The sequence below is a fragment of the Hermetia illucens genome, chromosome 5 (assembly GCF_905115235.1).
Source record: "Hermetia illucens chromosome 5, iHerIll2.2.curated.20191125, whole genome shotgun sequence".
Lineage (NCBI taxonomy): Eukaryota > Metazoa > Arthropoda > Insecta > Diptera > Stratiomyidae > Hermetia > Hermetia illucens.
The window spans coordinates 7928920-7943742 of record NC_051853.1 but is presented as its reverse complement, the minus strand read 5'-3'; the positions used below and the strand labels follow the sequence as shown (position 1 = coordinate 7943742).

General features: G+C 42.6%; 1 protein-coding gene across 3 annotated transcripts; it reads right to left on the bottom strand.

The window, feature by feature from the left end:
* Positions 1-32: 32 nt before the first annotated feature.
* On the bottom strand, positions 33-12521 carry LOC119656658 (multifunctional protein ADE2). Of its 3 annotated transcripts, XM_038063135.1 has the most exons (7): positions 12394-12521; positions 12147-12311; positions 6519-6722; positions 6316-6460; positions 5893-6005; positions 936-1061; positions 33-875 (listed from the first exon to the last, which is right to left on the bottom strand). In XM_038063135.1, exons 2-7 carry the CDS (start codon positions 12157-12159, stop codon positions 199-201), a joined length of 1278 nt encoding a protein of 425 aa, XP_037919063.1. In that variant the 5' UTR covers positions 12160-12311; positions 12394-12521; the 3' UTR covers positions 33-198. The 3 variants fall into 3 exon arrangements, with proteins under 3 accessions (XP_037919063.1, XP_037919064.1, XP_037919062.1); XM_038063136.1 differs by lacking the exon at positions 12394-12521 and having other exon boundaries at positions 12147-12330; XM_038063134.1 differs by lacking the exons at positions 12147-12311; positions 12394-12521 and having other exon boundaries at positions 6519-6738.
* Positions 12522-14823: the final 2302 nt, after the last annotated feature.

Below are 14823 nucleotides of genomic sequence, written 5' to 3'. Positions count from 1 at the left end.
TTTTCCTGGAATAAAATTACTATTCTTTTAAATTGGAAATAATCTGTATTTATTCCTTTATTATTAACTTTTCGAACTGACATTTAGTAAAAAAAAGTGTAAGTTTACAAAGAAACTCATAATTTTTATTAGAACTAGAAAACATTTTCAAATGATTGGTGTATCTTTAACTAACCTACGTGCAGGATTCCATAAGATTTATGCTTTGCTTACACCCCGCACCTCACGATCAGCCTTCTTCAAATTTCTTATATTATTGAATTGCTTCACAGCTAACTTGGACCAAATAAGATAATTTGTCAGTGCGAAGATTTGAGCAGCATGCAAGGCAGCAGCCTCTGGATATAGCACAGTAGGGCACCCTAGGCCAGATGGTAAATTTAAACTTGACCAAATATCTATCTCCACATTCTCTGGCTTGAGTGGAGGACAGTTTATCACGGGATATGTTGTATTTCCTGATAACACAGGACCCAAACCATTTGAGCGTCCAGCCACAGCAATAAACACCAAATTGTTTACAACATTTTCATATTCATGTATAATACGCAATGTATCCTCTGTGCTTTTATGTGCCGATGTAACTCTTAGCTCAACATTAAGGCCCAACTCGTGGCAATGCTTTGCAATTTTATCACAATGGGCCTTATCTGAAGGACTCCCCATGAGTATTACCACAAGGTTGTCATTTCCCGGCAAAATGGTCTCCAATTGTTCGTAGATCCACGTGAAATTGCGTTTCACAGTGTCTAAGTCACTCTGAGTTACGGTTGTTAGGTTCCGATAAACTTGCTTGTCGACCATGAGTCTCTTGTCACCTGATGGCCAAAGTCGCCACGAATCGGAATCAATTACATCAGCTACCAGGATGTTACCTGCCATACATAGAAGATAATAAAGAACAACCGCCGATGCAAAAATTGCCAAGTACTTACCATCTGAATCTACACCAAACTCAATCTTCATATCAATAAGGGCACATTGCTTTGTAGCCCACGCTTTCTCCAGGACTTCAAACACCAACCTTGACATCTTCTTCATAATTTTGATTTCATCAGAACCTATGACGTAGAAAAATAAATCATCAATCTGTATGTTATCGTAGAGAGCAACTCAATTGGAAGAAACTTAAATATTGCATTCAAAACACATTCGCGTTTATTCAGCGACACTGGCGTTTGCGACATTTTAATACAATTTAATTTTCTAATACTATGTGTGGGGCGAAGCCACAGTCTTAAATAAATGTAGGATCATTGCGCCTTCAATCTGAGACAAAAAATCAAATGATCAAGAACAATATCGCGAATCATATAATTTAGATAACTACGAAAAACATAATAAAGCCAAAGCGTCCCAATTATTCAAAAGAACGAATGCTAAAGTACGCTAAATTTCGGAAAATCAGAACTATTCTTGAAATAAACTTCCCCCTCGTATTTAAAGGAAAAACACAATCCAGGAAGCTTAATCACGAAATGAAAAAAAAACCGTGTTGCTTGCAATAAATTGACCTGATGCCGAGAAAGATGCCTTCTCGATGCAAATACTTGTAACGTGCCCACCGGTGACTATGTCATCGTTGCAGACGAACTTAATAGTCATGTGGATAAACAGACAGACAACAGGTGCCATGGGGGAAAAGTGTTTGAAGCGCGCAATGAGGGTGGCGAACGTATAATCGATTTTGCGGACATCCGCGACCTTGTAATTTTATATAAATGGAGCGATTACCACCTGTCGCTCCTTTTGGTCATGCTGCTCCCAGGGTAGAGGTGAGGCAACGTCTGATAAGTTGCCTCTGCCCTGGACCAACCATCAGTCAAGATTTATGAATACGTGATTCATCAAACGATTGTCTCATCTTCCTACATTTTATAATGGGAACAGTAAGACGCAAATCGACTATATTCTCATAAGATGCCGACATTCTACCGTTGTCACTGATTGCAAAGCCGTTCCCTATGAGACCATCGCACCCCAACATCGACCGATGATTGCCGTCTTGCAAATCAATCCACCGATAAAACAGCGTGAAGAACACACTGGCCCGACGCGCATTAAATGTTAAAAGTTGAGGGCACGATCCACAAAACGGCCTCTGCAACCCTCGGGGCCACCAAACTAGGTAGGCGGTTCATCAAGTGAGACACCTAGTTTTGGTATGACGATGTTGAAATAAAGGTCCATGAAAACAAACGCCTCTATCACAAGTTTCTCAACGATGAAACGCTGACCAATTGGCAAATTTATAGGAATGCCAACCGGAAAGCAAAAAAAAGCGATCGCTGTCACTCGAGGGGCCATTACAAAAATCTCTACGATAAACTGGACACTCGGGGTGGCGAGAGAGATCTATATCGACTTACCGAAACGAACGCACACCGGATATCGAACACTGTTGTTGCGTTAATGACAAGAACGGTATTTTGCTTACCAACCGTCAAGCCGCAACGGGTAGATGGCGAGAATATTTCAAGCAGATTCCAACTGAAGAATTTGCTTATCCTCCACTTCCACAAGCAATGCCGACATTTGGAGCAATTCCATCTGTCAACTCCATTGGTGCTTAGAGGTGGCGGTGAGGAAGACGGGGCGGCAACCCTGTCGGCAAAACCAAACCAAAGTGGCCGAGGAGAACCTCCACAGTGGTGGCACCGGGGAGACCCGGGTCAGCACGGGGACTCATCTGAAGTGGCTTCGGCGAGGAACCTTACCAGGTGTATACTGGTACCATGAGAACCGGGGTAGTCCCTGGATTCATATACTTCGGGAGAATTCCTCTCGTATATGAGTACAGCTCGGTTGTTTGCGGTTGGCCCCCTAGTGGGAGCTTCATGGGGGCTGTGGTGATACTCAAGCGAGAAGAGACATTCGGGCCTCGGCGTGGTGTTGCGCTTCAACACGGCTGCCGTACTCCTTAGTTCGGTAGAGATTTAGGTAGATCTTGCATCCACCAGTATGAATGCTAAGCCATGCACTTGGTATAGACTGGTACCGTTGTTGCTTGTCACAGCGGGGCTCTGATTGTGGTCCCAAAATCAATCCGTGTCTTAAGAAGACCGTAGGATTAAGTCTCCACGATAGGTACCTACACCCAAGGACGTAACTGTCAACTCTATTGAAGTCGAGAAAGTAATAAAACGAATGAAATTGGAGAAAGCAACAGGACCGACGACATTGTATCTGAGGTCTGGAAAGCGAAGAGCTGGGAGCCAACACTGTGGCTCCGTGAATTCTTCAATGGGGTTATTCAGGAAGGTAGAATGACATATGACTGACAAGAAAGTATCACAGTTCCAATATGGAAAAAGAAAGGTAGTAGTAGCAGAATGTTCAAACTACCGTCCGATCCAGTTGCTGTCCCATACCATGAAGATCTTTGAGCGTGTTCCTGATGACCGGATTTGCGACATCGTCTAAAATAACCATGAATTAAGTCGGGTTTGTCAAGCTGCGGAGCTGCTGACGCAATACATGTTGCGCGGTTGCCTATGGAGAAACATCGCTCTCCTTACATTGCATTGCTTCATTTGGGGAAAGCGTTTGACTGTGTGCCAAATGAACTAATCTGGTGTGCTCTACGACAATGCCTAGTACCGGAGGACTCGTGCGCTGGGTTAAATTGCTCTACTACGAAAAGTAAAGTGCAAAGTATGGCGAGTGTAGTAAAACCGCTTCGCGTTTCTGTCGGTGTTTATCAAGAGAGCGTCCTCTCACCACTCCTCTTTGTTCTTGCTGTCACATGAGACATCAAACTCCAGCGTCCTATACACTTCTTTATGCGGATGACGCTGCCAGTCTTATAGCAAAAATGATCTCGAGCAACTTAACCAAGAATGGAATGATCGCCTCATACAACCCGGTCTCAGATTGAATCTAAATAAAACTGAATTTTTGGCGGCCGATCCCCATGACGCAAAAAATACCACTGTTAATGGCAGTGACTTGCCCAGAAATGAGCAATTTAAATATCTCGGGTCAATGCCAATGGAGAACTGCTTATGAAATTGCTTCACGCATTGTTTACGATCGACGTAACATACAAACTGCCTTCATCCAAATCGAGCAGGCGGCGCGAGATCTTGGGCTGCACATCAATGAAGGCAAGACAAAATATATAGTGGTAACGTCAGCACTGAAAACCAAAACCACCAAATCGCACTGATCAAACGGGAAGAATAAAGATAGGAGACTACAACTTTGAAACCGTTGATAATTTCTCCTATCTAGGGTCGAAAATCACAATCGATAACAGCTACGACGATGAAATCCGCGCACGATTTCGGCTTACAAAAACTGTTCCGCTTGATACGTCTCACCATAGGGTCAAAGCTCACTGTACAAGACAATGATCTAGCCAGTCCTCATTTATTCCTCGGAGATTTGGGCTCTTAGCAAGAAAAATTGCGAACTCTTGGTCGCGTTCGAGAGAAGAATCCTCCGAAGAATTTTCGGCCCCCTACATGAAGATGGACGTTTCCGTATCCTCCATAACGACGAAGTCTATGAGCGATACCATGACCGTCAGGTTGTGGATAAAACGCGACTCAATAGGTCACGGTGGGCGGGTCACTTAATCCGTATGGATGAGGATGATCCAACTCGGAAAGTCTATAAGAGCAATATCTATGGTAGAAAAAGAAGACGAGGCAGACCCTGCCTGAGATGGAGCGATGACGTAGGTCAGGACGCCAGACAGCTTTCAGGGATACCGGATTGGTGGACCTCGGTGCAAAACCGGGAGGTTTGGAGTTCCTTATTGAGACCAGTCTAGACAGGATATCGATTGTTGGGCCGTTGATGATAATGACATAACATTGAACATCTCAAATCTAAAATTTATCGCAATGTCGTCGGTCCTGTCACCTTTTATGGTTCTAAGTGTTGCCCGACTATAAAGGACAATGAACGGCATCTTGCGATAATGGAGACGAAGATGTTGCATTGGACTGGTGGCGTGACACGCTTTGATCACATTCGAAATGAGGATATTCGCAATCGATATGGATAATTGCGTACAGATCGTGGAAAAATTGCGAGAGAGTCATGTAATTCGCACCTAAGAGAATTCACTTGCCAAGATTGATCTGAACATCGAAGTCGATGGTAAGCCACCAAAAGGTCAACCGGAAGAACGGAGGGTTGATACGCTGGATGGTGACTTGAAGACCTCACGACCACATCCAGATCAGGCCTTCGATATAATCAAATGGAGCAATCGAACTCGACGAGCCGATCTTGCTTGTGAACGGGGCAACGGCTGAAAAAAAGAAGAAGAAGCAATGGGCCTGTAAAGCATTCCTTAGGTTCTTTTTGGGGTCACTATTGCATCGAAGCCAGTGGTAGCGACAAACCCATAATGCGGGACATGCTGAGAGAACGCAAATTTTGCGAAGTAAAGAACTATTGGCGTTAATCAGCGCTAAAAAACTAACTAAAGGTGCCTAGGTATTTACACATGGAATTTATGTAAATTTTTCTTAAACGTGTTGTATTCCACATAAATCACGTATTTGAATAAACAATTTACGACCCGTTCATTCATTCAACTATAAATATATGCAGCTCTATTAGCAGTAAACATCAATTGCACACCCTTTCATATTTTATGTAATATCGTTTTTATGTGCTACCTTATTATTTCAATGAGTCAATTATATTTTAGAAGCTCTAAACCGCGGATATACTTCCCGTTCTATAAATATTTGTTTCATGTTGAAGCGTTATCTTCATTCAAGTCATGCAAGCAAAAACACTTGGTAACAATATGTTTTGAAACAAGCAATGAAATCTTCCCATTGTTTTTCATCATTTATGTAGGTTGTTTTTAATGGATCAAAATAATAATATTTTGTAAACAAGCAAAACAATTTTTAATCAATTACTTACCAATCAACAATCCGTTAAATGTGAATTTTGCTGATAGAATCTGTTCGTCAGACCATTGGGGGTCATGGTTTGCGTCATCTTTGAAGAAAGTCTCCTGTTTTGGCGGTGCAAATCTAGTGAATATAACAAAATGTAGATTTTCATATAAAGGAAATGTATTGTGCATATTATTTATTATAATATCGTCGGAGTATTTTATTGTGAAAACAACAACATGCAACTTGTTGTTGTGTTTATAAGTATTTGCGAATAGAGCAGCACAACATGGTGTTGCTAAAAATGATTGTTTTGAAAAGATTAAAATATCTGTTGCAATAATAAAGGAGTTTAAAACGGTAATATCAAGTAACTCTGGTCACAATACTTTTATAAAGTTTAAGGTCATATTTTTTGGCATCCACCTACAAGTCTCCTTTGACTTACCGATGGCCCTCAGGGACCCCGATATTACGCTTGAGGAATGATCCAGTCGCCAAACGTCTTGTAACCCATTCAATGGGAATCATTTGACACTTTTTCGCAATAAATGCATTTTCAGCAGCAGCTTTCACATATGCAGTCTCAATTCCTGTAAAAGGCCGTGCTCAAAATTATTTAGAGCTTCTAAAAACCACAGATAAACTTACCAGCAAGATTAAGAAGTTCGAATACCTTTCCATTCGTTTTGTTGGAAATTTCTGCTTTTCCAACTAAGTCATGGGCTTTCACTCCATCCCCAGCAGTAATACGATCCTTGCTGAGAATCAAACACAAGCCTGGATTTTCTGGGAGATCATACACTTTTTTAGTTTTACCCTCAATGATCACGGCCCCCAATTTATAACCACCAACTAAAATAGAAAGCATAATTATTTTCTTTGCTTTTATTTGTTAAATATATTAGGACAGCTATGGGTCGAAAGGAAGGTAAAATAGTTGGCTACTTTGTGATAGAAGAATGACCTTTTTCCTAAAGGTGAACTAAATGAAAGCCAATCATCATGGGGGTGGGGGTAAGAAATTTGAGTCTTCCATCAAAAATCTAGTAAAACCATGACCTTCTCAAAGTTACATAGGCAAAATGTTCGAGTATTCACTTTCAAACTTGCAGAAAGATTTAACGTAAACTGGGGCTTTTTCGTTTAAAAAGGGTGGATAGAATCGAGATTTTTTTTTTTTAAATTACGTGTTAATCGAAAATACGCGTTGAGGGACGATTGAAACAGATTAAATTGGTTAAAAATTACAATAAAATAGTTCACTTTCCTACAAAAGATATCGTTTCATTAGCACTTCTCATCTGATAGCCTTAAATAAGAAATGATGATAAACTATTTTCTGGAAACTATAAACCTAGCGCAAGCTTAAGACTACTGATACTATTGCTGAAGACTTTAGTGGATCAAAAAGGAAAATTCTGAACGGAGAACAGCATTAGGAAGCGTCAAGGGCCCCAAGGATGACAGCGAGAAAAGCCGAATCTATCAGATAACCTGTACCGATTTAAAAAAAAATCATATATAAGGCCAACTAGAAGGTTAATAACAACGAGGTTCAACGAACACATAAAATTTGGCGAAAGCAAAAAACAGACCAACACATGTCCTCAAATCATTGGTAGCTAGACACATCATCGAGGAGAAACAGGCTATAACGGAGGATAACCTAAGGGTAATTAAGGAGGTAAATGACTTCCGTAAATTGGATGCATTAGAATGTCTCATCATCCACAAGATGCGGGAGGATACAAGAATTAAAGGTGATTTAGGAAACGTCAACAGTTGGCTTTTTAGGTGAATTAAACACTTAAGGTCTGAATTTAGCCTTAAATACAGGCAGTCCTCGACCCACGTCCTTTCAAGTTACGTCGAACAATGTTTTGACACTATTCCTCAAGCATACGTTAATTGTTTCGATTTCCGGCCTTTCGATGTCCTCCCCCTAGACCTCCACATTAAATATGTTGCAGCGTGCAGTCCCGTCAGCCTACGTGAGTCCGGATGCTGGGCAGCGAAGTCCTACGACCACAGCAACATCCTAGATGAAATGCCTCGGGAAATCTGGACATCCTCATTATGCCACACGCAAGCTGAAACTCACGAGAAACTTTGCTGTGGACCTTCCAACCAAGATAAAGTGGAAGACCGGCGGCGTGTTATAAGATTATGACACAGTATTCTTTACGGACGGATCAAAGATGGCCTGTGAAGTCGGCGCGGGGGTTTTCTCGAATACACACAGTGTATCCAAGTCGTATGGTCTCCCAGTTTTCACCAGTGTATTCCAGGCGGAAGTACTGGCGATATTGGAAATCTGTCGATGGCTGGAGGGAGATTCGAGCCCCAAGCGTAACATAGCCATTCTGACCAACAGCCAAGCGGCCATCAAGGCCTTATACTCAGCGACGACATCTCCCAGGCTGGTGGGGCAGTGCGGAGACGCGCTGAAACGTCTGGGCGGCACATTCAATGTCACTCTCCTCTGAGTTCCCGGGCATAGGAACATAAAGGGGAATGAGCGGGCTGACGGATTGGCCAGGCAAGGCTCTACTCGTGGCAGTCCTCCGGCGAATACAGTCGGTGTTTCGCTGACGGCTGTCGGGGGCCGAGTCTACTCGCACTACCTAGCATCCGCGGGCCTAAGATAGCGAAGGCTTATGAGCTGTGCCAAGTCAAAGAGAATTTGGCAAGCTTATAATATAGCCCGATCACGGCATTGACCCATAGGGGATCATGCCGCTAGGCTCGGCATACCCTACAATTCGCATTGCCGAAACTGCGGAGAAGGAAGAGAAAACCTCGTGCACTTTCTCTGCCAGTGCCAGCTCTAGCTAGAGTCAGGCTGTGGACACTTGGTAAACCATTCTTTGGAGATCTCAGGAAGATTTCTAGCTGCAGGGTGGGAGACCTGTTTCTTTCGTGAATACTACGGGCTGGCTCTGAAAATCCGAGGCGACTGGACTCTGCCTCCCTGCTTTCATAACAACAGTCACCGTCTTAGGAGCTTGTGGCATCAAAACGGCGCACCAAAGCACTAATTGGGCTCCTCGGAACGGTCACTGATACCTACCTACCTACCTACATACAGATTTAAGTGCATTTTAATCTAACTATGCCACCTAAACAAGACAGTAATATTAAAGTGAAGAAGAGAGTAAGAAAGGCAATTACAATGGGGGTTATGATGATTTTAAAACTCAAAGATCGCGGTTGTTCGACTTCATCTTTTGGATGAGAACTTAATTTATCACGCACGACCGTACACACCATATTGAAAGATAAAGAAAAACTCCTAACAGCTCTACGGAGACGGAATCCCTTTAAACAGCGCTATTATACGAAAAAGGAATACTTTGATTTGCGAAATGGAAAAATTCTTGTACACTTGGATACAAAATCAAACTCAGCGACGGATTCCTCTAAAGTAAAAATAAACGTGGCGAGAATAATAGTGAAGAAAAAAATCGAGGTCTTAAAAATTACGTCAAGAGTACTTTTCTAGTTATATGAAAGGCTAATCCAAAGGCATGGGTTACATCAATACTTTTTGAAGACTGATTTACTAAGCATTTTATACCTGAAGTGAAAAAGTACTGTTTAAACAAGAATTTGGCTTATAAAGCTTTACTTATTTTGAACAATGCTCCCGGCCATCCTGTGCGTATTGCCGATATCGATCCCCAAATCAAAGTTTTGTTCCTGCCTCCAAACACCACTTCGTTGTTACAACCGATGGATCAAGGAGTTATAGCGTCTTTTAATGCCTATTATCTCAGGAGAATTTTTTCACAGGCTATAAAGGCTAATGAAAAAGGTGGCATGGAGCTGAGAGATTTTTGGAAAAGTTATAATATCTTGCAACGCGTACAAAATATTGCTGCTTCATGGGATAAGGTGACACCGAACAATTTAAAAGGAGTTTGGAAAAAGTTATGCCCAAATTTTTTTAAGCCATTTAAAAGTTCTTCATCTACAGATCAACCAAATATCGATGAGATCACAACTGACATTGTTCATTTGGCTAACAGTTTGCCTGACATTGCAGTTACTGCTGAGGATATTGATGCTCACATTCGCAAGAACTGACTGATGAAGATCTTATTGGATTGGAGGCACAAGTACAAGAGGAAGCAATCGAGTCACAAGCAATAGCTTCTTCTATTAGTAACTCTGACAAAGAACTTAGACTAAAAAAACAAGAATTCACTTGCCAAGATTGGTCTGAACATCGAAGTCGATGGTAAAAAACCAAAAGGCAGGCCTAAACAACAGTGGCTTGATACGCTGGATGGGGATTTAAAAGCCTCGAGATTGCACCCAGGTAAGGCATTCGATAGAGCCAAATGGCGAAAGCGATCACGTCGAGCCGACCCCGCTTGTGAACGGGACAAAAGCTGAAGAAAAAGAAGAAAAGTCCTTTATCAGGACGGAAAGTTCAAGATTTTGTTGATGTTTCGTGATAACTTTTACAAATAATACAAAAATTGCATCGCTATGGTTCTTATACCTTTGCAGCCACCTATGTTTTATTTAAATTGATTTTAGAAGAAATATTTTGGCTTTAGTGGCTTCGACAGTAATAGAAGATATTGATAAGTCAAAAAACTACTAAAAGAGGAATCCTAATTTATGTTAGTTTCGCCGTTGTTCTTTTCCATATCAAGGAAATAGTATGGCTGGCGTATCCACGATTACGCAGTCAGCGCCCCTTCGGGACGAGGTCGACGACCCGTGTAGCACCAGAAAAAAAGCGTGGCCCAATGTTCACCGATATTCTCAGTTGCCTTCTACTTTCCGATCAGCAAAATACCTCTCCCACTGTTGAGCGACAGTTGGATTATACAAACGCTCGATGTTAAACTTAGGGGGTCGCTGCTCTTCGACCCTGCAATAAACGTAAGCGACCATCAGATGATCCCTTTCAAGGCCGATGTGAACGCCTCTCTTGTTAACATTTCCAGGAGACACCTTACCGAGACCGTGTTTCCCCATTACATATCCGAACAAGGTGTTTTCAGAACCCACCTTGGTATTCAGATCACGAATCGCGATCACGACATCACCTTTGCGAAGCTTTTAGGAAGCATCTTTCTCCACTAAATTGGAAGTCTGCGTTGGTACATAGCATTATACAATTGGGATGATCGTTAACTTGGACTGGAATCTTGCAGTTAGAAGTCTATCGGAAACCGACTCCCAAGTAGCCGTCAGAAACAACCAGCACCGGATTCGCGTCTGCTACCACTTGGCTTTCCAGAGTACAACAGCACATTGTCAATTGTGTTAAGAGGGAGAGGAATACTCTCCACAATCCCACCATCTTACTTCACTTAGGTCCAGAATGTCCAGTTTATCTTTTGAATTCCCGATCAAGTTGGAGAAAGCGAGCACTCTGAGGATCCTCGCTACAATCGTCGAGAAGTGTGCGCATACTCCAGAAATCAATCAACGTCCCTTTTCAAACACCCAAAGGTCATAGTCGCGAGGTCAATCCCTATCCGAGACCTTGTTGACGTTTCGGTAGCAATAAAGTTTCAAAATTTGCATGTTGCTAGCCCGCTAATTGCTATCCCTTTCAGTTGCCTTTGAGTGTATTCTTAAGTACCAACTCACAGGGAGCATGGGAAGCCATGAGAATGGGCAAACTTTATGGGGTTAAATCCATCCAAAAGTCAATCCTATTATTATGAATACTGCTAACGGCTTTCCAAAACATAATATTAAAAGTATTAAATATTAAGTGCCGACACCGAGTATCGAGCTGGCATTAAGCTGACTTTGTGTTAGGTTTGGGTTGGCTTTGGACTAGAAAATAATTTGTCATTTTGTAGCTATTGCTAAGGTACCTAGATGGACAGATAGCCTCACTGATAGGCAATCAAACCGTTCTAATAGAGGTTTCATATGGAACATCAAACTCCCAGAACACGCCCTCAAAACTAGCTGCTCAACACGTTACTTCATCTTATCAACTTACTCTCGTCAAGGGTTATTTGAATGGCATATGGTATCAAATCAGTGAGCGTTTTACTACACGAAAAATAAAGTCAATGGATTCTGATAAAAGTATATAAATGTGAACACTTCCATCTTCAATAGCAACGTGCGGATCATTTTTTGAAATCAAAAAAACTAATCAGGCAACAGTGAGTAAGGCGTAGAACTCACGCATGAGTCTTTGCAGTGTTTAAGGTTTACACGAGATTAAAGGTTATAAATTCAGATTTTAAAACCCAGGACGGATTACACAAATTTATACTCATATTTGGTACTTACTTGTAGAGCTCATGTTGAATTTCTGCTGCGAACTTGAAGTAGCTTGAAACCTCCCGGTCAAGATGATACGATCCACTAAACGTCTTCAATTCGCTCTACGAAATTGCACCGCGTTGGTGACACTCACTTTACATATGTAGAACCATAAACTCGGCACGCAGACCACTGAAAATGAGAAGCTCAAGAGTGAGGCAGAATAGATAGAATGTTTTCTGGTTAGGAATACTTCAATGTGGTTCAAACCTACCATCGGACCCCAGTTATTTGATAACTTACTAACTTATCTCTCTCTTCTTGTATGTCTACGAAGATTGGGTTTGCTTGCAGTAAACCAAGCACTTTGCGCTAACCTCTACTCAATTGACTCAAATTAAGTGTATAAGCCAGTTGCTTTGAACCTTCAGTCTGCGAATACTTTTAGATTCTAGACCATGCTACGTCGATATAATTTTCCTGACCGCTTGCAAATTTGCACGACCCCCGGGTTGACAAAATGGCCAAAAATGCAAAATCGGCAGATACCCGTGGGCGATACCTTGATCAAAAGGGGAGTCGGCCCAGATTTCAGAAATGCAATAATTTTCACGCTGCGGTGGCGGGAAAGCGAGATATCGTGGAAATTCGGGCGCCAGAGGGGCTAGCCGAAATTCATGAAAATTGCAAATTTGCACGACCCCCGGGTCGTCAAAATGGCCAAAAATGCAAAATCGGCAGATTCCCGAGGGCGACACCTTGATCGAAAGGGGAGTCGGCCCAGATTTCAGAAATGCAAGAATTTTCACACTGCGATGGCGGAAACGCGAGATATCGGGGAAATTCGGGCGCCGGAGAGGCTGGCCATAATCCAAGAAAATTGCAAATTTGCACGACCCCCCGGTCGACAAAATGGTCAAAAATGCAAAATCGTCGGATTCCCGTGTGCGATACCTTGATCGGAAGGGGAGTCGGCCCAGATTTCAGAAATGCAAGAATTTTCACGCTTCGATGGCGGGAAGGCGAGATATCTGTCTTCAAACTGCTCTTGAAGAGTAAGTAGTCCTAGAAATCTATAGAACACTGACGGACACTAGACGAGTTATCCCCTGCATTTCGAATCACGCTTATCGCTTTTAAGTACATGATTCACCGGATGCTAGCTCTTCCCATTTCCTCGGAAGGAGTGATGAAAGAGGCGAAGCATATTTTTAAAGTGGCCAGAATGAATAGTTATTCCGACCATACCACCAATGGCTTGATCAGTAAAAGGAAGAGGACGCTCCGGCGGCAAGTACTCACTAAGCTGACCTCAGCCCAAACAGGGAATAGCTTTGGATTTCAACGAAATTTCCCTTTTGTTGAAAAGAAGATTGGGGAGACATGGTTTGGACGTTGTCTTCAAAAGCAGGAACAACCAATTCAAAACCCTTCTGCGATCGGCCAAAGATCCTATCGATCAAATGACAGAGTCTGGGTTATACGAAATTTCCTGCGCTGATTGCAGCAAAGTATACATCGGACAAAGCAGAAACGAATATTCTCATCCTTAACCCGATGCCTCAGCAATTTATCAGGAAGGGGTGGATACCGAAGGTACGCTGCTCGTAAATTCCACATAATTTGCGGTGTAAGAAGTCGACATGGATATTATATATTCATATATGGTTGCCATTCATCTCTTGGTGGGGTATACGGCCTCAACCACACCTACGTACCAGCGTTCGCGGTTCCCTGAAATGCCCTTTAGCTCCTCCCACGACTTCCCGAGACACTCGCACTCCTCCTTTACTGTTTTGTGCCATGTGCCCTTGGGGCAACCCGGCCATCTTGGGAGGGCGGATTTCGCAATGCAATTTCAAGTTACTAGCTAACACATTTCTATCCCTTTTTGTTGCCTCTTATGAAAAACAGGAAGGACTTGAAGTGCATTCTTAAGCCCCAACTCACAAGGCGCCAAGATGAATTATTATGGCTCCATCAATATTCTCTAAAAAGGAAGTATGCAAAGAATTGAAGTCAGCAGTGAGCCAAGTTGGAAAAAAAAACAAAACCCAAACGCGAAACTCTACCCACACCATGGTTGAATATCATCGGGTAAATAGAACAGTTTGCTTACTGAAGAGCCCTAATCATTAAAGACGGCAATAAGCGTCATGAGAATCAAAAGAGATTGAGTGGAGCGAAAATTCTCTTGAAAAGTAGAAGGAGTTACCCGGATAAATCAGATCATTCGTCGGTCGGAGGAGTTTCCATCTTTTCTCAGTGCAGAAATTACCTTGCTTGTCCCTAAAAGGGACACGATGCAGTACCCCGATGCAGTAGACCGACTACTTCCTTACCAATCCACAGAAATTCAAAATGCGCACGAGCCCCGGGTCGACAAAATGGCCAAAAATGCAAAATCGTCGGATTCCCGTGGGCGATACCTTGATCGAAAGGGGAGTCGGCCCCGATTTCAGAAATCCACGCTGGAATGGCGGGAACGCGAGATATCGCGGAAAATTGGGCACCGGAGAGGCTGGCCGAAATCCAAAGAAATTCAAAATTTGCACGACCCTCGGATCGACAAAATGGCCAAAAATGCAAAATCAGCAGATTTCCTTGGGCGAGATATCGTGGAAATTCGGGCACCGGAGAGACTGGCCGAAATCGAAAGAAATTGGAAATTTGCACGACTCCCGGGGTCGACGAAATGGTCAAA